Source organism: Rhyacophila brunnea, unplaced genomic scaffold, assembly GCF_057557595.1.
Source record: "Rhyacophila brunnea isolate RB1 unplaced genomic scaffold, BYU_Rbru_1.0 scaffold_16, whole genome shotgun sequence".
Classification (NCBI taxonomy): domain Eukaryota; kingdom Metazoa; phylum Arthropoda; class Insecta; order Trichoptera; family Rhyacophilidae; genus Rhyacophila; species Rhyacophila brunnea.
In genome coordinates, this window is record NW_028232816.1 from 18966422 (window position 1) to 18990832 (window position 24411).

The window sequence follows — 24411 nt, forward strand, 5'->3', positions numbered from 1 at the left end:
TTAATAACAGTTTTTATATAACTATTTTAATTATCTTGTTAAATTACTTACTCAAGAAAAAGCGCCGCCTATTGGGGTACCGCTGGTTGAAAATTATTTTCTTGCTTCATTTCATAATTAATAATAGTTTTAAATACTACTATTTTAATTATCTAGTTAAAATATACAATCGAGAAAAAGCGCCGACTTTTGGGGTGCCGCTGGTTGAAAATTATTTTATTGCTTTATTCTATAATTAATAATAGTTTTAAATACTACTATTTTAATTATCTAGTTAAAATATACAATCGAGAAAAAGCGCCGCCTTTTGGGGTGCCGCTGGTTGAAAATTATTTTGTTGCATCATTCCATAATTAATAATAGTTTTTATATAACTATTCTAATTATCTTGTTAAATTACACACTCTAGAAAAAGCGCCGCCTATTGGGGTGCCGCTGGTTGAAAATTATTTTCTTGCTTCATTTTATAATTAATAATAGTTTTTATATAACTATTTTAATTATCTTGTTAAATTATACAATCGAGGAAAAGCGCCGCCTATTGGGGTGCCGCTGGTTGAAAATTATTACTGTTTATATATTTTTATTTTTCGGGATTTCGGCCTTCGGGATTTCGTCCGGCACCCGAAAAAAACAACAATATAAATGTATAACTTATTTCATATTTACAACTAACACTTAATAATTTGAAAATAATAATTGTGTTTATGAATTTATTTTGAGTTTTATGATATTAGAATTAAATAGGTAACTAAGCAAACATAACAATATTTTTGAATAAAAATATATAAAAAAATATAGATGACTGAACCAGTTACCACGATATTATGCAGCTTTAAAACTGAACTTAAAATATGAACAGCCAAGGCACAGCCCTGAGGTTCTAAGATGCTAACTGTCGTAAAACGTTTGAAAATCAAAATTTACTTACCGTTTTTCAGTCTTCTTTGTACGTTTAATGATATAATTTGATCTGGTAAACTTTCGTGCATTATCTGGAGACACTATTTCAAACTTTATTTGGATTATTTTCCATTCTTTGACAATTATTTCGCTTAAAAACTTGAAGAGCACATCTTATATACAGAGAAAACTTTTTGCTGATGGGAGCCATATTGATAAAATGCCACGACATGATTGGCCATTCTGAAAAAGTGCTACGTCGTGATTGGCTAAGACGAATGTGACCACGTTTGATATAAAAAGTCAATGGAGATGACTAAGTTTGAAAAAAATCACAACTTTTATTTTGATTTTTTAAGCAGAAAATAAGAAGATAGACATGTCTGAAGTGAATATTATTATATAAAACAACACAAGCAGTCATACCAACCAAAAATCTCAAAAAAGTCAGTGACTGGAGATGGCCACGTTTGTTTTTTAACGTCACAATTATCATCTTTTTCTTATTCTTCTTTTATTCTACCTTCTTCTATTTGTATTCGTTCTTATACCATTAATCCGATTTCAGTGAAACTTTGGTGACTTGTTGTGCGGACGCCCGCAAAGGTTTCTGAATTAGTACAACCATCATTCAGAAACCTTCGCGGGTGTGAGCACAGAAACTGACGAAAGTTTTACTGCAATCGGATGAATGGTATAGAAACGCATACAAATAGAAGAAGATAAAATAGAAGAAGAAGATGGTTGTACTAATTCATAAACCTTCGCGGGTGTGAGCACAGCAACTGACGAAAGTTTCATCGCAATCGGATGAATGGTATAGCAATGCATACGAATAGAAGGAGATAGAATAAAAGAAGAAGATGGTTGTACTAATTCAAAAATCTTTGCGGGTGTGCACACAACAACTGACGAAAGTTTCATTGCAATCGGATGAATGGTATAGGAACCATACGAATAAAAGAAAATAGAATGAAGAAGAAGAAGCTGATTTTTCTAATTCAGAAACCTTGGCAGATGTGCACACAATAACTCACCAAAGTTTTATCGTAATCGGATGAATGGTATAGGTATAGTGTACATGTAACTGTTTATATTCTAGTTTGTGGCTGTCCCGTCCCTACTTTATATTTTGTTATTATGCATTTTTAAATATTTGTATAGAAAATAATAAGTTGGTAAAACCGGTACTGATAATTAATAAAATATGTGAAAAAAGTATTTAGTCAATAGGTACATATTTAACGTTTTCAATGGTAAACTGTAATTATTTTAAATCAAGTAATTTTATAATCAACAATAAGGACAATATGATGAGACACCACTGTATTATTGGACAAATAACACGCAGAAATTGTCAATATTCACTTGCCGTTTTTGGCGTTCGATATTGACTTCCCATATTTATTTACTTTCTAAACGCTTCTTTGACCTTTTTGGCTTACGTTTCGAATCATTAATCAGTTCAACATTCATTATAAATATCGAAAAATACTATTAACCTACAGAGCGAGCAACACGAAGTCACTTTAATTTTGTTCAGGCAGACATATTGAAATCCGTATCACATGACCATCAGAGCAGCCGCTGATTGGTTTATTCATTTTAGGGGGATTTGAAAGTCACACAAAAACTGTTTAGGGGGTTTTGAAATTAAGCCTAATTTTTGATAATAAATATTGAGGGTCTTAGGTTTTTTTTTGAAACTATAACTTTGTCCAACATATCGTCGCTATAGGATTTGTTTCCCGAATATCCATTTTTGTCGAAATCGACATTTTAATGCAGTTCAATTTCTTTTATCACACTCTACCGAAATCATTTATAAAAACAATTTATTTTTATCTAGGAACAGAGATATTTTAAAAAAACCCGAATACGCCATGTTAAGTTACAGTTACTCCGTGGGGTTCTCCCGAATGTCCAACTATTCGTACCTGAATATCCAAGTTAATTTCGGTCGAAATAGATCTCTGGCTGAGTTTTTATTTCCCGAATATGACTTTTAGCCAATCAAACCGCGCTGACGCCGTGCATCTCGCTCCCACATTCACGCTGTCTAGCTCTAAAACAATCACGCCCACTTTCATATTTTTCGGCCGTCCGGAGTCCTCTTTTAAATTTCGTGTTATTGATATTGTTTGTAAAGTTACTATTGTTTTAATAGTGAATTCATCAAATTTGAAGAGATCATTCATAGCTGATACATCACCATTTCAACCTGAACTTACAGTAGAGTTATGGAAGTGAGTATTTTAACCTAAATAACTGCATTTTATTTTGATAAATGACACAAAATCGCAACGGTTATATGAATTCTACAGTGTGACCCAGCAACTACTATGACGTAAAAAATAATTATTATTTGAAATTATTTTTTGATCAAACTTTGTTTGTCTTTATTTTACTTGAGATCTTGGCATAAAAACATCAAATGTCCACTTTTTTACATTTTCATTTTATTGCATTTCTATATTCCCTGTGTATGATTACATACAACTGTGCACAGATATATTTAAAAAAAAAAACATAAGTCCCTCAAATCTGCTCTCAAAAATATGCCACTTTTCTAAAAACCGCAATAGTCCAGGCAATTTTGTGTGAAAACAGCAAAGGTCCAGTAGTTCTACACTTTTATCACCAGGCAGCGTTAGTAATGTTAGTATACATTCCATACAATTTAGTGTCTGAGCTGTCAAATTATCCTTGATTCGTTTAATTATTGCTTTTTATAACATTTTCTTATAATTGTTTTTATATTTTATCATGGATATTACTAGCATAGACATCTGAAACGTCTCGAAAGAGAAAAATTAACAAAACCATGCAAGTTTTTACCAAATAACGATGACTTTCATTATTGTTCAGTTGGATGTAATAAGGAAAATTCCGGGCCCTTCACTATAAAATCTAAAGAGACCGGAGAAAAAGATTTTTTTAATATGAAATATAGGTTAAAAATTTGTTGGCTAGTTATAATGTACAAAATAGACCAGGCTAGTAAGGAAGAAGTGCTTTGCGAACATTTCAGTTTCTCTCTAGGATGTGGGATAGATTCAATGTAGGTAGGTACCTAGTGAATAAAAATCAAATGCAAGTCACGATTGTATTTAAAACAACATATTATGGTGGATTAGTTCCATTGAAAGGAGCTAAATAAAAAAATATTTTAAAATTAGCTAAATATTTACAAAACCCAATAAATGTATCGTTTAATTTGCTGATAGTGAAGGTGTCAGACGAAGCTAATCGGTTTTCTTTTTTCGTGTTAACTATCAATTCATGGTGGAAATCCATTTTAATGATTTAATTTAATATAACACATTTTTTTAGTACTTATTCCACTTTCAATAAATAAATCTGTGGGTCTATTCTATACTTATCGACCGCTAAAGTGATAAAGTGATAAATATTATCAAACTTAGGGTAGGTTTGTATCAAAATATTAGCACTTATTGTAACAATTACACGAAGCTGGTTTTTATTGTTGCAATAAGTGCTATATTTTAACAGCACCTATCTTGCTGCTGTTAAAATATCGCACTTATTGCAACAATAAAAACCAGCTTCGTGTAATTGTTACAATAAGTGCTAATATTTTGATACAAACCTACCCTAAGTTTGATACTATTTATTACTTAAGTGTTCGATAAGTATAGAATAGACCCACTGGATAGGTTTCATCCGCCTTAGAAGGACATTTTCAACTGTTGAAAACAGTTGGCAGAAAAATAGAGGCGGACGAAACCGGTCCAGATTTATTTATTAAAGGTGGAATAAGTAGATACTAAAAAATGTGTTTTATTAAATTAAATCAATAATAATAATATGAAGCTTATTAACCCGCACATGATTAAAACATTTTTTCAAATATTTAATTCTTGATTTTTTAGAAACATTGAAGTCGTTTGTTAATAGGTAAATAATATGTCCAAACCTTATTAAAAGTTGTATTATGATTAAAAAATAACAGAAATATATATTCTTTATTTTATTTAATAAAATTATAGTTTTAGTCATACTATTTACATTTCGATCTTTTCAATTTTGCAATAAAAACAACAAATGTCCAAAAATTGTGTAAAAACAGCAAATGTCACACTCATTCTTTTTTAAAGGCTTCTAATTATTCGGTAAGTATAAATATTCAAAAATAGGAAGTATCATAATAAAAGTATTTTATAAATTTTTGGGAATAATTTAAAATCAGTAGGAAGTAAAAAATGCTCAATGGTAAGTATTCAAATAATTTATGAGAAAGTATTTAAATAAGCACAGGGAATTATTAAAATGTTTAATGTTAAGTATACATATTTGTGTGTCAGAATAGATTAAAATTTGGGCAGAAATAATTTAATTGGCCGTTTTTTTAATTTAATAAGATAGTATTCTTCTCTGTCATTCCAACCAGGGTTATACCATAGAGTATAGACTAATATTCGAGTTGATGCTGTATCATAGACTAAAACCATAATCGTCTACGATTATGTAGTACCTTGACAGATGACAATTGACTTCTCAGCACTAAAAATCTAGAATAGTATTTTTTCTTTAAGTATATTATAATGAATGTATCTAAAGAAGTGGCTCCGCAATTCAATATGGATCTTCTGAGCAGGTTTCTTAAAAAAATCGTTCTAGCCATCAGCTGTAACTGTTGGTTCTATGTTCTGGGTACAACAAAATTAGTTTGTAATCAATTATTAATGTTTATTAGAAACTGTTTTCAGTAGGTATCTACACTGGGTTAAAGACTATTGAAAATACATGCTTCATTATAGAATTATGTTGTATGCCTAGTAAGTGTGTATTATATTATATTTTTCAACATTTAAAAAAAAATTAGAAAACAGGTAGGTAGGTACACCAGATGTGTTTATTAAAGGCTTATTTTTGACATAAGAGTAAAGAATACGGCAGACTTCAGTTGTTTACGAAAAAAAAATACACGGCAACTTGAAGGGACACTTGTCTTGTAAACATGTCAACGGTGAACGGTGTGACCAGGTTATTGTAAATTTTATAAAAATATATCAATATTTCCCCACAGCAAAAAATGCCTAGCCATTGTCGATCAATGAACATTCCTTGTATTTTGTAAATAAAATTATTTAGTATAATTTATCGATTTCCATAATTTTGATGGAATAGGTAATAGGTATGTCTCCATTGTCTCGACAATAAATAGGTTCGTTACCTAAAAGATTTTTAGTAATAAAATTATTGTATAATCGACATACAAACCCGAAAGTGGTTATATTTTTTTTTGAATTAATACTAATATCACATTAACTCATTCGATTATCGATTTAGTTTGATCAATCATATTAAGTACTTACCTATTTTAATCTTATTCAAAAGGTATGAAAAATTTGGTTGAATGAATAATATTTCACCGTATAACATTTTAATCAAATTTAACCTTAAAGTGAGGTATTTTTTTCTATATCACTTTCTTTAAAAATATTTAAGTAAGTATATTGATATAGGTTGAAATAGTCCATTAACTATCAATTAACTTTAAGCTACTACCTACCTACTTAGTTATTTTGCACGTATTTTCAACTGAAGACAAATTATTCATAATAGAATTAGTTTATAAAACAGGTTATTTCAATTAGATAATAATAGTTTAATAGGTATATTTTTAATTTTCATAATATTTATAAACCGTCAAACATCACTAAATTATTATATTTTGGATTTAAAGTTATCAGAATTGAGGTTATCTTCTGTCCTCTATGTGTGATGCGCTCATATAATTATAGCTCTTTTTGCAGCACTTCGATTACTTCTTAGTTGGTGTTCTTTTAATAATCAAAATAATGGTTATTTGTTCCGAATATTCATGAATTTTGCGTGCGAGCATAGACAAACATCCTTTACGTGCAAGGATGGTAACCCTAAATTGCTATGCGTCCCATATAAAATTGTTTACTTGTCAAATTATCATAATTATAATGAATATATGTTTTATCTACTGACACGCGTAATTTAAATAATGATTATTTAGTTTTACAACCGATATTTTAATATTATTACTTGCTTAAACATTATTTTACCCTTCACATTAAAACTGGCGTCCTTATTCTGACACTTCGAAATAAATACTTACCAATGATTAAAAATTCTGACACTTGAAATTTAAAAACTTTTCAAAATTGTCTATTAATACTTACTTCAAAAATACACGCCTTTTTTAAATATCTATTTAACCGAAATAAATTTAATATTTTTTTTACATTTATATAGTGCATATACGGTTTCTCTATAATTTCTCATTGTCAAATTAATAAAATTTCTTTTGACAACCAAGATATTATGTTTTTACCCTCTCCTGAAAAAAAAGTGTTTTGTGACATTTGCTGTTTTTATGCCAAGATCTTCACTTTTAATCTAGGTATTTCTATGAAAATAAAGGCGATGCTATTATTTATTTTTGAATGCGTTGATAGTTAATTTAATTTAATATGTATGTTAGTAACTATTTATTTGGTGAATATTTAGGTATACTTACTTTGGATATTGGTACCTACCCAATATTAGCATCCAATGGTAATTAATTTATACATGCTATTATTTTGTGTTGTTATTCCTTACAATAGTAAATATATAGTATTATTTGGTGGTTTGTAAAAAGTTTAATTGTTAATTATAGAGATATATAGATATAATAATATACAAATATTTATACATAGATTTTTTTTGGAAAAAGTATTAATATAAAATTGTTAGCAAGTATGAGTAAGTACCATCATAAAATATTGGAGAAATCTGTGACGTCGGTTAGTAATTGAAGTAGTAGGTACCTACTTTTATTTAATAAAAAAACACCGATCGCCGATAGTCGCTTGATTTTGAAGAATGCTGATGAGCAGGTATTAAAAGGCCAATAGTTAAAGTTTGTCGTCATAAGTATGTCACCTCGTAGCATAGTGGATAATTCGTGGACTGGGGCGTAAACCCAGGAGATGCAGGGTCGATTCCTGCCAGGTGTCTTATTTTTTTCAAAAAGATATTTTCTATTGGTTATCATATATTTTCTCAGAAGTGATTTTTTATGTGTGTTCAATTATTAGAATGGTACATTCTTAAATCTTGTGAATTATTCGTTCAATAAAAAAATTGTTTATTAAGTACTTAAAAACTATTTTATTACTTAATCCGAAAAAAACCGAAAAAGCGATTGCCGTATGTTATTATTACATACGAACATGGGTAATTACGATCATTAAGTATTTAAATAGTAGAAGTAACTATTAACAATTATTGTGTAAATAAATATAACATTTGAGGCGCGTACTTTTTGACCACTCAGTAATCCGCTGGCCGTGCAGCAATACACTACGGTCTTAAATCCCGAACGTCCTTGTTTTGTCCGGAATATCCATTATTCTGAGAGAGCACTAAAAAATTCCCGAATATCCACAGTGAGTACTTGTAAATAAAATGCATTTTCTGTGCATTTAATGATTTATACCAGTATATTATTCTTGGAATCTAGTCTTAGATAATGTTGCAATCATACAGTGTAGAAAAAATGATTGATACATATACTGATATTTAAATGTACGACAATGAAATTTGTTTTTCGTCTCCTGTAAAATTGACATTTGGTCTATTCGGGAAACAAATCCTATAGCGACGATATAGTGGACAAAAACATATCTCTAAAATATATATCTAACTGAAAATTTTATGAAAACCGTCTTAGGGGCTTTTGAAACTAGGCGCTTCATATTTAGCATCCATGACTCACACCCGTATGCAACGACTGTGCGTATGACGGTTTTATAGAGCCGGATCTTAGTTTTTCTGTGGACATTTCTGGATTTGAATATGGGCAGCAATGAGAAGTACGATTTATTTGCAGTGGTTATTCGGGCTTTTATTTCTTCCAGTTCCTCGTTCTCTTTTGTAATATTGTATATAATTAACAGCATGGGAGCCAATCCGTCTCCTTGTTTTAGACCCCGAGATACTTCAAAGCCCTCCGTCAGTTGGCCATTCACCTTCACCTGGGAGTATGACCTGCAGTGCAATTCTAACAAGCCTGACTAGTTTCGGTGGGATTTCAAAGTCCAGAAGGACAGTGAATAGTTTTCCTCGATCTATGCTGTCATATGCCTGCTTAAAATCATACTAATTCTTCAACAAATTGAACCTTGGCCCAATGCTGCCTGCCGTTCTGTATGGTATTTTTTACTATAATTTTGGTCTGCGCACTTATTATCTCATCATTATCATCAGTCGGGGTCAATCCATTGCTGAATTGACCTCCCTATAGCTTCTTCCAATCTTCTGTCTCTAGTTCTTCGCTGCCACCTATATCCATCAAACTTTATGAGTCTGTTTATACAGCAGGTTTTAGGGCGTTCCTGTGGTTGTTTAGTATCACTTGGGTAGGTACCACTGTACGATGGCATTTGCCATTGCCATTTCATCTGCTTAATGACCTCTAACATATTGCGTACCTACTCTTGTCTGTCTACTTATCTATCTGTTTCTTTTGTGGTCTTTCCGCATTATGCCCAACATAAACCTTTTCATGTCACGTAATTCTAACTCTTACATTTATTAAGGGTCCATGTTTTATATACATACATAGCACGGTAGCACATATTGGTTAAGTAATTTATGCTCAATAGGACACAATAGGAAGTCACTTTTGAAGATACTGTTCAAATGCCTATTATGTTCATCGTATGATATAAAAAAGGTATACATAGTGCACTAATAAAAGTACTTATTAATTATAATTTGGTGTGAAATACTGTAATTTAGAATTAGACTATAAAATTGGCGAGCCAAGAAAAATTTTAGTCGGAAGAGGTACCTACCTAATATTTTGTTACATTTCGGGCAAATTTTTTTACACTGTAAATGGTAAATAAAAAAGCTTTCGACTCCGATCTGAAATTCTCAAATACATGGCCAAAAATATTTTAAGAATTCATTGGATTTTTTATATAAACATAATATTTACAACAAAATACTATGCGGACTCTAATTTTTGTTGAAATACACCCGATCCTCTTTTTGCAAGATTTCGAAATAACACTGTTTAAAAAAGTACCGATTATTTTTTATTTACACTGATTTTTTTGCCTTAACACGGTTTAAAAAAAAAAAATAATAAAAATAAGTATGTCTGTATATATTTATCAAAAAATTGCGTTGCAATGGACCGCACGCCACTGGTGCATACATTTGTTGTCACCGGATGCCACCCAAACATACACACATGATGCCACAAGTCAGTCACTTCGGGTTCGATACAAGACACGCGCCGCGTGCTTCGGCGTCAACGTCAGCAGTAAACGGGCATGTTTATTGTCAAGTAGCGACACTGAATGAATATATTTCTCTATGCTAAATTTAATTTAAATCGAAAACTATGTATTTTTATTTGTATGTAAGTATATTTACTTTTGGTTTCAAGAATTTCGTATTTTGAGTTGATTTTAAGTAATGGAATCTATCTACTATTTTTGTATGGGCACCTTATCTTTTTTTACACGGTAATCTTTGGAACGTTCTTCCCCGTGCAAAAAGAGGATCGGGTGTACAATAATTTCTCAGACCGAATATTTTTATTTGCCAATTGCCGTATAATGAATTTAATTAATATGTTTAAAAATTAATAATAAATAGCATTAATACAGTGAATAGCTTCTAAATATTAACTATTACCTCTGTATCAATCTACCATCCATAATACGGTCAAACTTCTTAGAAAGTGTGACAATTTTGTCAAAAATTTGTTTCCGTCACTAATTAATTAGTCTCTACTGAAATTTAGCAATATGACTCACCATTCACAGTCAAGTAGCCCCGTCCCACCAATTCATTTGCTATAATGACATTACATTATTATTATTACAATAATAAAAAACCGAACATAGTTTTAAAATATTTATTGGTAAAAACTTATTCATTGTAAACTTTGGGCATACGAATCAAATCATACGTCGTCAGGCTTTCGTTTTTTAGAGGCAGGAGTATCTCCGCTAGAAGCACCACCGCCCCGCTTCCGTTTAGTGGCCGTCGCGCTGCCTGCCGATGGAACCAGAGGTCTGAGAGGGCGGGCGCCTCGCGAAGTGGAGAGCCCCAGGCCCATGCCCATGTTCTGATTGGTGGCGTAGCCTTGCGCTTGCAGCAGGAGGTCCAGTTGCTGGCAGGCGTCACGCATTGTGTCCTGCGCCATGGTGTACACTCGGTGATCGGTTCTGTTGTACATCAACGCATTGGAGAACATGAGGAGTACGTCATGCTGAAACTCCGAAGTAGTTCTGTAAATAGAGAAGATACGGATTGAAAAATAGTACAACTAGTAGTGGCAGCTACTCTTGATAACATGCAAGTGAACTCTGTACTACTTGCATTGTTTTAAAACATCACTCAACATGCCTTTATTATATTTTTACATACATATATAAGATATCACTCTCTTAACCCATTGGTGACTGACTTAATTTTTGTATATAAAATACTAAATTGACTTCCAATGATCAAATACTGATAACTCAAAAAGTATATGTTTAAATCATTTGATTTTTTGAACATATATAAAAAAAGATGCTTTATATGATTTAAAAGACAGAAAAGAAAACCAGAATATTTAAAGCGAGACAGAGAGGTTCAAATTTCAATAAACAAAATATACTTTTGTCAATTTTTCTTCAGAATTTTAAGTTTAGTGCTAAATAAAAAACCGATTACGTCGAAAGATTTACAAAACTGCATGTACGAGTACTGTCCAAAAATTAAAGACCTTTATCAACGAATGCTTCGCGCGACTTCGCCCACGTAAAACACCCCGTGAGTTCATGAATCTAGCAGTGCGGTCATTATTCGGGTACGTACAAGCACACGTGTTCAGTAAATGAAAAATTTCATACCTGATGGATCCCTGGTCAATATTTCTTCGTATGGTCGATAGGTCAATGGGCTTCCGAACGGCTTCACTATATCCTGGCGCTTGGTCATCGGTGATTGGGCGGTGGAAGAGCGAGGCATACTTCAAAGTGTTCAACCTGATGACCAAAATAAATAAAACAAAACACATTACATGACGAAAACAAGTGACACAAATTGAGAGTTAAGAGTATATTATAATTATAATCAAAATCAAATCGACGATAATTATTAATTAACAATTATTTAACATTCTGTTGCTCTTGTAAATGTTAACAATCAGGTACTGTTCCAAATGTTTGATAGTAAGATTGTGTCTCCGATCACTAATATTTTTATAAGTGGAAAAGGACCGTTCCACATCCACTGAGGTAACTGAGCAGTATTTGAATTTGGGTGCTATGTTAGCACTTATTGTTTCTGGCAAAAGTTCCATTAATAAAACTATCAATTTGACACAAAAGTTCAAAGCCTGCGTTATTGTTCAAAATGTTTTCAAACTTTTCTCTAAGTTTACGCCGGAATACCTCTGGCAATGCGGAGTTCATTCGGCAGATTTTATACACTGAATAGATTCAGCAAACGCCAAGCCTTGAGTTTCAAGCCTTTTACTACTCGCAGGTATGCGGGAAAAATGAGTACTAATCACAGCTATGTTTTTTTGGTACAGTTCGGTTATGAGGAATACAGCGGCAAACACATTTTGAAAATAGCCGATATACTGGATTATTTGTTAGGTAAACCTAACCTAACCTAAACCAACCCAAACTAACAAATAATCCAGTATATCGGGTATTTTAAAAATGTGTTTTCCGCTGAATTCCTCATAACCGAACTGTACCGTTTTTTTTTATACTGAAATAGAATTTACTTATTATAATACAGGAAATAATATGTATAAATAATTAAGAATGCGTCGGTCTATTTTACAGTGGTGGCCAACCTATGGCACGTGTGGCATGTTTGGCATGCTAAAGAATTCTACAATTTTAACCGGAATTTTAAAGGGAACCAATGAGACTCGCACAAGGCAAAAGTGTATGCATAGTCAACTTGGATTCAGGACACATATTTATTTCTGGTGAAAAAACTGATCTTTTCTGAAAGAAAGCTGAAAACGAACATTCCAAACAGAAACAATTCAGAGGTAAAAATAAATTTTACGGAGTGAAACCTTTTTTTTGGTTTTTACTCAGGAGAGATTCTGAATGGAAAGCATTTGGTTGAAACTAAAAATGCTTTTTCTAATTTGAAAAAACCCTTGGCACGCCACCCCATTACAAATAATTTTTTAGTTTTATAGCACCTCAGCATAAAAAGGTTCACGACCCCCGCTTTGATACAGAGCGACTTATTCTGAGTACATTATATCCTACACCCGGGGGTGATACAGGAAGTGATTGTTGATCGAAATAATAATGGTCATTTTATAATGAACTTTTTTTAGGCTTCAAACGTTAATGCACACCATTTTTATCTCACTGTGGCCCTGGCAAATATATTATATAGTACAAGTGTGAATCTTGCTTCAAATGATTTTAACAACTTAACCATCAGCCTTCTACAGCTTTACTTTCAAAATATAAGAGTTGTATCTGCATATTATTATGTATGAATATGAGTTATTTTTTCAACATCTTTGCTTGGTACACAAGACCTACGAGACCTACCTCGTATCATCAGAAAAGCCATTTTTGATTGGCTACCGTGCAGTTAAACTTTCAAATCAGTTTTTATTACATATCATTAATATGTATTAATTATAATCACCATTAAGAATTCAATTTTAGAACGCTCGATTACAATAATTTCTATTTCTCTATGTAAAATTACTGATCATACATACTTTATCATCCCCATTAAAAATATTATGACAGAGACCAACAACTATAACTTGTGGTGCAATGGTTTGGAGTACTAATATCTCACAATACTCACATTGTACCACTGCCGCACCTCAATTTATAGTTGTCGCCTTATTGTCATATGTTGTTAATCGATTTTATGAATGAGCAAATGATATGTTCACCTGTTATAGGCCAGAATAATAGATTTCTTCCATAAACGATGTTCTCGTTCCTGTTCGGTAGGGGCTGGCGAGGGGTTGGAGGGAGTAGATGTAGAAGGAGCGAGGGAAGAGTTCAGGGCAATGAGGGGAGGTGTCGATGGAGGGGCAGGGCTTCCCGGAAGTGAGTCCAAAGGAGTTGCAGGGCTTTCTGAGCGAGACCCGCTGACTGAAACAATAATTATTATTTTATATTATATTTCTTAATTTTGAGAAACCTCAGAAACTCATTTCATTCACTTTATCACGGAGTGGATTGGTTGAATTTGAAGTAGGTACCTCAATTAAAACGTATTTATAAAAAATAGTTCACATTAATCATAGATGGATTGCTAGCTTAGAGGCGGAAGCACTCACCCGGAAAATGAAAGATGTGAGTATGAGTCCCACTAGATTCAACTTTTTTTCTAATATGCAAGTATGTTTGTTAGGTTTTTCAAAATCATGTTTTTTTTAAATATATTTCTCTTGTAAAGTCTAATCTACAGCATAAAAACATAAGAAAACTATGTACATAGTTCTGTATATTTGATATTATAATCATAATACAGAAAGACTCTAAAGTGCGACAAATTTAGTCTATGGTTTCGTCATTTTGCAGAATATTTTGAACCATCACCATCTCTGTAAATTCACTGAAGAATGACACTTATGAAGAGTGCCAACTATAATGTATTAGTAATTTAAATTATCATTAATCATTCATGCTAATTTCAATTAATTTAACTGTTTCTACGTGTGCGTACATTAAAATTACACGCGACATGACATCCATAGATAATATTTTGAAAAGAACCCAACCTGCAGACCATAGATAATAGACAACATTCTTACAGAAAATACATAGTACCAACCACTAAAAACACGCGATTTTGACACGAGTCCAAAATGTGTAAGCATGTAAGAAATTATAAAAAAACATTCGATGCAGTGTGGTACGCGTGAGGTGACCTCATTGTTGTTCTGATGATTTCTGCAGATTTTGGTTACTGACAATGTTCGTTTGAAGGTTCAAAATGTGTTATGGGATGGGAGCATCAATCTGATAACATTTTAAATACCAAGAAAAACGACATTACACACTATTATCCCATAGCGGCGCGGCAGCTTACTGTGACAGTACGAGACGTGCATCATAATGTAATCACAGCATTATTATCCAGATTTAGAGATTGAGATCCACCAGAAAAGAGGAAAATTGAGCATTGCAATCTAAAATATTTTTTCCAGAACAATGTTACAAAGTTACTATTTTTGTTTTGAGTAGCATCTTGTATGCTAAATCACATTTGGCATAGTGTGGCATTAGATCTAGAAGACTATTTTGGGTGTCATTGAAGTTCTACTATCGTTTAATTGTGGTTGATATTTATTTCAATGATAAAATAGGCATTGTAATGATAAACATCTGCTGAATAAAGAATTTAAAGAATTCTCTAATAAATGTAGTTGAAATATAAACTTGTGGCAATGTATTGTCTATGACATTAGCCACTACAATACCTTCATTTCGAAATCTTCTACTCAGGACTTTTTTGTCAGCGGACCCTTGTGAATTGTCAGACCCGATTTCATCACTGCATTCCGATTTATTTGACACGACACCTTCCACCTCACTAGGCGGAGACGGAGCTCTGTCGTCCTTTTCTGTTTTCTTACGAGAATAGTCACGTTTGGTCTTCCCAGGCTTATCTTCTTTGATCACTTCAATTGGAGTGTCGTCGTAAATTTCTGCGTTACCTACAGTGGCGTTTTGCTCTGTCGTAACTTGTACAGGGGCTGTACTTTGTTTTTCCACAAGTTCTTGGTTGTTTTTGCTGTCAAGTTTTTCGAATTCCTACAAAATTAAATTAAGTTGGAGGTAACTGAATCATTTATCTATGTAACATAATAAGAAAATAATCACAAGATAAAAAGAACTTTTGATATACAACGTTTTAAAATTTTCTGTTGAATTATTATGCTCAATATGCTCAAACTTGTACTTGATATGAAGTAAATAAAAAACAAACAAACAAACAAATATAGAATACTGAAATGTCATTTTGACATTTCATTTTGATTTCCATAGTAACGCACGTATATATTAATAATTTAGTTGCTAGGACCACCCCCTTAGCAACCAATAATAGTGGATTGGATTACGAATTTTTTCTGAAATAACTTTTCGTACAAAACAGAATTAAATGAAAATGAATTCAATTCTACTTAAAGATGGCTAAAAGTATTAAAAGAATGGATTGGCATCGTATATATATATAGATATTATATTCTAAAAGTTTCAAATGTCTAACTAGTCGGGAAGTTAGTTAAAAATCAATTGCAAGATTTGTACTGGATAAACAACCACCGAACAAACAAGAATACGAGCTAATAAAAACGTTGTAAAAAAATAGACTAGTGGAACATGATATCGTCGCTTAAGAAACAACACCGCGGAAGTCAATTAATTAAAATTTTTACCAGTTAAGTAAAAAAAAAAACATTTTTTTAACTAAACACAAAAAAAAAATAAGTTAAAAGGTATCAATTTTCAATTTTTTGAGACGGTTTTTGTTTGCCCCTGAAAATTTTAATTAATTGACTTCCGCGGTGTTGTTTCTTAAGCGACGATATACGGAATAGTAAAGTGTCCGCTGATAGACATGAGTAACATGTTGTTTTTAAATATGTGGTTGGATCTGGAGCATGGACCTAATAGGTTAAGCAAGTGGCTGACATTCATTTCTTGTACAAAAAGATCTGTCAGGGCGGCCAAGATTCACATTGGATTGTAGAGCCAATAAAAAATAAAACAGATTAGAGGTTGATTATTTTCAGTATCAATAATAGCAGTTACTGACCTGGGTGTTTGTATGAAGGGTTGCAGCTTCCACAGGCTTTTGGAATCCTTCTTCACTTTCAGGTAAATAGAGATTTTCATGTGATTTCTTGGCTTCCAGATCTTTCTTGAGATCGGAAACCTTTTGATTCATCTCTCCGTCACTGTCTTCCTCTTCCCCGGTGGGCTCAGGATTTTCCACTTTGATATCAATTAGCTGATTCTGTATTTGAATCTCAGTGAGGATATTTTCCTTGCTGTCATAGGATTGAGCAGGATTGTCACTGTAATATATTATGGATATCAGCAATTCATTTATTTTGGTTATAAAAATGTTACCTATTTAATCAAGACGTATATGTAACCTATGCCATTACATGGCTGAGAGAAATAGCATTTAACCGAAGCAAGGATGGTGAACCTATGACGTGCATATCACTTAATGACATGCTGACCATTATTATGAGACGCAAAGGCAAGGTTAAAAGATTAATAATTTATTACCTAATGATTTAAAAAAAATGACTTCATTTAACAACACTGGCTTGTTTTTGTCTCATTCTCAATTCAATCACAAACTGACCTTTGACGCTGACAGTTTTCTTGATTAGTTAGAATCAGTGTTGCGTTATACCCAGGGGGGTGAAAGTTCCATACAGCGAACGTGACCACCTAATACTCAGTTTTCAGAATAGATGATAGCACGGTCACACACGAAGTCGCATGATACGAGGCCATTTCAATGACCAATCAGAGCTCACCCATGGTCCAGCCTATCAACATTCGAGCTTTCCATCAATCTTTTCAAATTTCATGTCAATTCTACATGATATTTTCAAAACAAAAGCAGTCTTGCATTATTTTTTGAGTTGACATAATGTCAACTGTCAGAATAATATTGCTGTTCGGCGTTTTTAAACCGTATTGATAAAAAGGTTTTGCAATCCGATGGCTGATAAAATAAGTTAATGGGTAAGTCTACTTTTATTATATTATGTTTATAGGTATTATACGCTTGTATGCCCCTTGAAATTTCTTTGCAGTCGTGGCATCGAAATAATGATAGTACCCACCTATTGTAATTTACATAAAAAATGAATAGGTATATAAAAAAGATTAAGTTTGAGTAAATTACGTACCTACCTATATAAAATATCTATATTATATTTGCGCATTCTTACAAAAGTGTAAATGGCGACCATTGTCATTTTATATTTAAGTACATTTTAAACTTATTGTTTCAGAATCTACATCAATATGTTGTCGATCATGGGGTTTTGAATGCGAGAATAACAGCAAACGATGAAAATTTATAATGAAACACAAAATGAAATAATTAATGAAGTCATCAATCTGACAGGAAGTGCTGACAAATAATTTCCATGGTGGGAGTGCGTTACTATTATTATTATTATTATTACATAATTATGTCCTCATAAATTTATATTATTGTTCATAATTTGTCAATATGATTATCATTGCAATAAAATGTACCTATCTGAATTGAAATATCGACTTTTATTCATATTTGTCACAATTTCGTTTTTATAATTATAAAATTTATAATTATATACACGAAATTGTATTAAATTATTTTAAGTATTATTAAAAGTATTTAATACTTTTTTGGGTTCGGATCTATGGTTCTGTCATAGTCAAAACTTCTAGTCACGCCAATAGATGGTGCCAATTATAAGGGGCATCTTCTTGTATGGAAATTACGAATCTTACATGAAATGGGCAAAATTTTGCCTAAATCATGAAAAATGCAAGCCCGTTGCCTTATTCATGAATTAGACAAAATATCTGGAGAGTGCGTGAAATCGGCAGTAATTTTTCTGCCTACTTCATGTCTTGGACAAATTAGATAGTAGCGCTACGGTGGTATTTTTTGCAAAGAAACTAAATGTATCAATTCTCATGCATTGGTCAAAATGTACATTTATATTATCTATGGTCAAAATAGATGATCGCGCTCCGTGGTGTTTTTTGCAACTAAACAAATGTGTCAAATGAGATTGATTATAATATAAAAATATACCAATCAATAATATGATAACGGAAGAATTTTATTGAAAAGTATTTTCGCAATTTGATTCGTGCTTGGGTATCAATTGTGCAATGGTCGATTGAATGTTTGTGATAGTTTGTTGACACTTGATAGCTAGCCTCAAAATGGACATTCAGTTGAATAATTTCATTCAGAATTACAAAACCTAACCTAACCTAATAATAATAATATTATATTATGTCCAATTATAACTAATAAAACCATCCGTATTAAATTTACTTTTTCTTGTCATGTTGACAGTTCAAGAATTCCATACCGTGGCGAATTCATGTACTCAGCAGAAAAATTACCTAATTCATGAATAAGGCAACAGGCTTGACTATTACATGAATTAGCCAAAATTTTGCCCATTTCATGTAATAGTCAATTTCGCACATTCGGTGTAACATATATATACGTCTGTTATCTATGGTTATACCACAGTCAGTTACCGCTGGTATAACTTTAGTGTCAGGGAGAGGTATTCTCATAAAGTTTGTGCGGCTATTTTGTATTGACTTTTCGCCTTGACCTTTCTTTATTTTTTTTGTGACTATTGACTTATATGTGTTGTATGTACTTTTTGCTGCTAAATAAATATTGTGTAAAACTGTCCTACTATGTTTTTGTCCACCACCCACTTGGCCTTTGTCAATGTCGTTTGGCTAGCAATATTGCATATAGCGCAATATAGCCGGTGACAGCTGGAAAGCCACAATTAAACGGGTGTTGCCGGCAAGCTAGGTATATCTCATCTTAAACAATCTAATATGTTAAAAATGCTTGGGAGACTAGGTATAACGAAATAATGAGTTTATTAATTCTGTGGAGTTGTGGATGATTACCAAAAGCAAGCAGATAAATTGAGGTTTTTACGCCGAATGGTCAACATGCAGCGATTATAATATATATTAAATATGTATATCATATATTTCATTTATAAACTTAGGTTTATAAGTATTTAATTAATAAATAGATACGGCAAAAATAAATGTTTTATTTTTCCCATGGCTGTTCTGTTTCTTCATGTTCTGTTTATTCGCGTTCTGTTTTGTCTAGTTACCATGTGATTCGATCAGTGAGGATCTTTTCCTGATATATAAGAAATAACCAAATGAAATCATTTACTAACCTTTCATTTGTTGAGGATGTTACTGCCGCTATTTCATCCATACGAAGGTTAACATCGCCAATTTGACCTGCTTCATTCACATTCTCAATGGCTATAGCTGCCTCAGGGTTTAAGTTCTCCGCTGGGCTCAGAAGAGAAAGCAAGGAATTCAAAACTTCAGAATCGGCGGCAGGCGGTGACGCGACATCGTCCAGAGAAGAAATATTTGATGCCAGCTCTCGTTTGTTAAATAGATTCTTATCAGCATGAAGTGCTCTGCCGAGGGAAGATTTGTGCATTGAAGATACAGGTGGAATATCTAAATCAATATCTGAGAAAGCGTAAACGTCTTCTTGTTTGAATTCGATATCGTAGAAATCTCCTTTGTCTGCCGATTTGGGGTTCTCATTGGGAGCATCTTTGACTGAATGCATGGCTGGCGTTGAAGGATTATGAAGAGTTGGAATAATACCCAACATGTTGGACTCGGAAGGCATTGCTCCTCCGTTGAATTTCTGCTCCAACTCTTGAACCAGATCTGACTTGATCTTCTCTATCAGCTGAAGTTCTGACTTTTTGGAGACTTTCTTTTTGGAGATGGGCGTGAGGAGAGGCGGTTCGTCGCTGGGTGTCAGTATTGGCGGTGTTGATTTTTCTAGCAACAGGGAAAGGGTCGGGGCACCTGATGAAGGACTTGTGGCTTCTGAAAAATCCAATGCAACATAAGGGTGTCATTTGGGCAAAATAAAATGAGACTAATGAACTTTTTTAAGGGGGTTTATTGAAACCATAGGATTGGCATTAAATTCATTTATTTATTTTTAATTTTCAATACATACAATAAAGTGCTTGTTCCCACTGTTGTGGATGGCCTGCTGACGTTTAGCGCATGCACAAAACCTATTTCTGATTTTAAATCTGTTACAAGTCAAACCATGACCAACCCGTGTGGTATTGAACGATCAGAGATCGTGTCATTCTCGGAGCCTTGTACCGCTTTCAAATGATTAGGAATATTACCAACGTACAGCCAGAGGCAAATGACATAATTTAAAGTAAGAGGTACAATACCGTGGTGGATAATTTCACCATGTCCACATTTATCCTAAATTGGTTTCCTGAATCACAATAGCACTACCTAGGGAGACTACTCGGCCATGAGATATATCTTTAATTATTTTTTTTTCTATATCACACTCCATAGTGTAGTATTATTTTCTCAAATTTTTGCTTTTAATTATCTCAAAAAGAATTAAAATATAAACAAACTCAGGTTTGATTAGGCACTCACCCGGGGTGGGTATATGATGCATTGGGGCAGGACTCTGCAGCAGAGAAGTGAGCAGAGGTGAAGGGTGAGGGGATTCAGTGTCCGGACGCCTCCATGCTCTCTCCAGCAGAGCTCGTCTTTCTTCTCTCTCTTTCAGCCAGTGCGCCCTCTTAGCAGCCTCTCTCTCCCTCCCTCTTCTCTCTGTCTCTAGAGCGGTGCCCATTGCTCTTAGTCTAACCTCGCTTGTGGGTGTGTTATCATATGACAGCAGTTCTTTCACTTCTTCCTGAATATATAGACTATAATATATGAAGAATTTGTAATAAAGAGGTTTAACTGCTATAATATATCACAATATCGAGAAATCTCGTCTCGCCAATGTCGAATCTCGAGACATTCATTTTTCGAAATAATCATTAGGCTAAGATGCCGACCACAAGCGGAATTTGAAAAAATGATATATCGGTAGACAAAGATCTTGAATGGGATTCAAAATTAAATTACCCTCATGCTAGCATGGCATATACGAGGGTAGTCCCAGAAGTACTGACCTAACAAAGAAAATACAAAAAATTTGGGAAAAAATATATTTATTTCTCTACATAGTCTCCTTTTAGTTTGATACACTTTTCCCAGCGACGTTCAATAGCTTCGATACCCTGTTTATAGTGAGAATCGTCGAGCTCCTCAAATTAGCCATCAACCGCAGACTCCACCTCTTCATTGTTGGCAAATGTGTAACCATCGAGCCATTTTTTCAAGTTTGGAAACAGAAAATAATCCGAGGGGACTAAATCTGGCGAATATGGTGCGTGAACTGGTGCATTGTCTTGAAACAAAACTTCCTTTTTCGCTAAAAGCGGCCGTTTATTCTTGATTTCATCACTCAAACGCTGCAATAAGTTTGCATAATACGCTGTTGATTGTTTTCCTTTCTGAAGATAGTCAATGAAAATTACCTCACGCGCATCCCAAAAAACTGACGCCATGACCCAAACGCTGCAATAAGTTCGCATAATACACGGATTGTTTTTCCTTTCTGAAGATAATCAATGAAAATTACCCCACGTGCATCCCAAAAAACTGATGCCATGACCTTGCCTGCAGATGGAACTGTCCTCGCCTTCTTTGAAGCCAATTCTCCCCTTTCAGTCCATTGTTTTAACTGTTCCTTCGTCTCAGATGTGAAGTGATGGACCCATGTTTCATCCATGGTTATGAATCAACGCAAAAACTGGTGAACCTTCGCCAAACACTCGATTGAAACATCCTCACGACTCTTTTTTTGTTCCATTGTGAGTAATCGCGGCACCTATCTTGCGCACAGTTTTCTCATGTCCAAATTTTCAGTCAATATGCGATGTACAATACTTTTTGAAATGCCTATCATGTCTGCTAGCTCGCGCACTTTCAGTTGACCAATACCATTTTGTGGATTTTCTTCACCATTTCTGGCGTGGTCACCTCATTTGGTCAACCACTGCGATGTTCGTCTTGGCAGTTCATACGGCCTCGTTCAAACTTTACAAACAAACCCAATATTTTACTGTTGTAAACGAAGGAGCAGACACCCCCAAAGTAGAATCTAGCTCCGCTTTGATATTGGTTGGACTGAAACCTTTCTAATGAAAGTATTGTATCACATAACGATGACCAATTTTTTTCCATGTTTACAAATTCACTGAGAGTATTCACTATTGATGGCTGTCAAACAAATACTGAACAACGTGGCGTTGTCAAACTTCAAACTTAAGCTTGGTACTTTCTAGGATAGTCATTATTTTGAAACAACTGCCATCTATACATCAAGTCGGGTACTTCTGGGACTACCCTCGTATATAAGGTAGAGGAATGAATTCTAAGAATCCGGCGTAAACGTAAACCAAAATGCGCAGCGAGTCGGTTTTAAAACCAATACTGCGCGGAGAATGTCCAGATGGGTGCTGTCATAAAAGGAGGCTGTTACTATATAATCTTGAATTCGTACAATGTAGTAATAGTAATACAAGAAATACTTCTATTAAAAACAAACCTTAATTTTCGCGTAGTTATGACTGGCTTCTGTCATAAGTTTCTGCAGCTCCGCTATTCGCTCCTGTGTTAATTTTTTCAAAATGCTCTCTTGAGGAGTTTCAGCCACTCCTTCAGTAGTTCGCTTCTTCCTTTTGGGTGTCTCGACATGCTCTAGCAGAGATCCGTACTGTATGGCGCAATTCTTCTGAGAAAACCAATCCGCTGGCCTGCTGGGATCGCCGAGGGATTTTAGAGCCCTGGAAACCGACATCCAGTTTTGATCACCGCTTCTTACCACTGAAGAGGCAAGGCATAATTGCTCGCGCGTACTCCAGGTGTCTAAAGGCACGCGCTTCATTTGTAAACGCTCTTGTATCGATGCCATTGTGGTATTGTTGGTTAACTTTATGAATCCGCAAACTTAGTGCAAACCGCCCTTAGGTGCAAGCATACTACATAAACGTAACCAATATATTAAGCTGTCCAGTGAAATAGTTACGTAAAACGTGAGTCAATGATGATAATATCATTAATATTATCGTAGTTTAGTTTCCCGATTTTACTATTATTTATTGTTGACACAGACAACTGACGTTTGGTAAAATGCTGTACTATCGACTATAATTATTATTGTATTGCATCAGTGTTACCATATTTCCAAAGTGGAGTTATAGTACAGAGCCTCCAATATTATTGGGGACAAAATATAGTACGCGATGTCATTTGTTGAAAATGTATCGGTTTTATGTGTCTCAGAAAAAAAATGGAGAATTTGAGAAAGTCCGAGCCTCTTTTTATTTAGGTACCTCTTTCAATCAAAAATCCATAACGAAGAATTCAAGAAATTTCATTTTAAACCAGCCATGGGGTTTTTTCACATTTTTCGAGAATTTTTTTTTTCCAAGTTCTCCAAATCTTCTTATATTGCGGAATTATACCTAGTACTTTCCACCAATTTATTGAAATTTTAGTACTTTTTACATATTTTTTCCGATATTCCAAATTATAGTATTCTGGGTGTACTATATCGTACATAGTACGCAGACCGGAGAGATCGGATCTAGGGGTGGGGGCGATGGAACAGAATGCCAGACACTGACCTTTGTGACGATGTATGATGGCTCCGTGGTCTGGTTTCAACTTTCGCTCGCGCGGTATTGTTGTTTTGGGTCACCCGGTTCGTACACTCACGCACTTTGTGACACAGTTTTATGGATTATATGTTGGGGTGTATGAATGATGATGATAGATTCTGAATGAG

The 24411-nt window shown here is 33.7% G+C and overlaps 1 protein-coding gene across 1 annotated transcript; it reads right to left on the reverse strand.

Annotated features, from left to right (window-relative positions):
- Nucleotides 1-10780: 10780 nt before the first annotated feature.
- Nucleotides 10781-23772, reverse strand: Brd8 (Bromodomain containing 8). The gene is made up of 8 exons (XM_085943363.1): nt 23170-23772; nt 21159-21423; nt 19889-20570; nt 16729-16990; nt 15389-15722; nt 13850-14054; nt 11805-11939; nt 10781-11195 (listed from the first exon to the last, which is right to left on the reverse strand). Exons 1-8 carry the CDS (start codon nt 23533-23535, stop codon nt 10868-10870), a joined length of 2577 nt encoding a protein of 858 aa, XP_085799489.1. The 5' UTR covers nt 23536-23772; the 3' UTR covers nt 10781-10867.
- Between the last annotated feature and the right edge of the window lie 639 nt (nt 23773-24411).

Excerpts from the sequence above, each read along its gene's own strand:
- Brd8 (XM_085943363.1), bottom strand. The coding sequence starts at position 23,535 with ATGGCATCGATACAAGAGCGTTTACAAATGAAGCGCGTGCCTTTAGAC. Across the intron at positions 21,424-23,169 it reads ATAACTACGCGAAAATTAAG|GAAGAAGTGAAAGAACTGCT; the intron begins GTTTGTTTTTAA and ends CTATATATTCAG. Across the intron at positions 11,196-11,804 it reads ATTGACCAGGGATCCATCAG|AACTACTTCGGAGTTTCAGC; the intron begins GTATGAAATTTT and ends CTCTATTTACAG.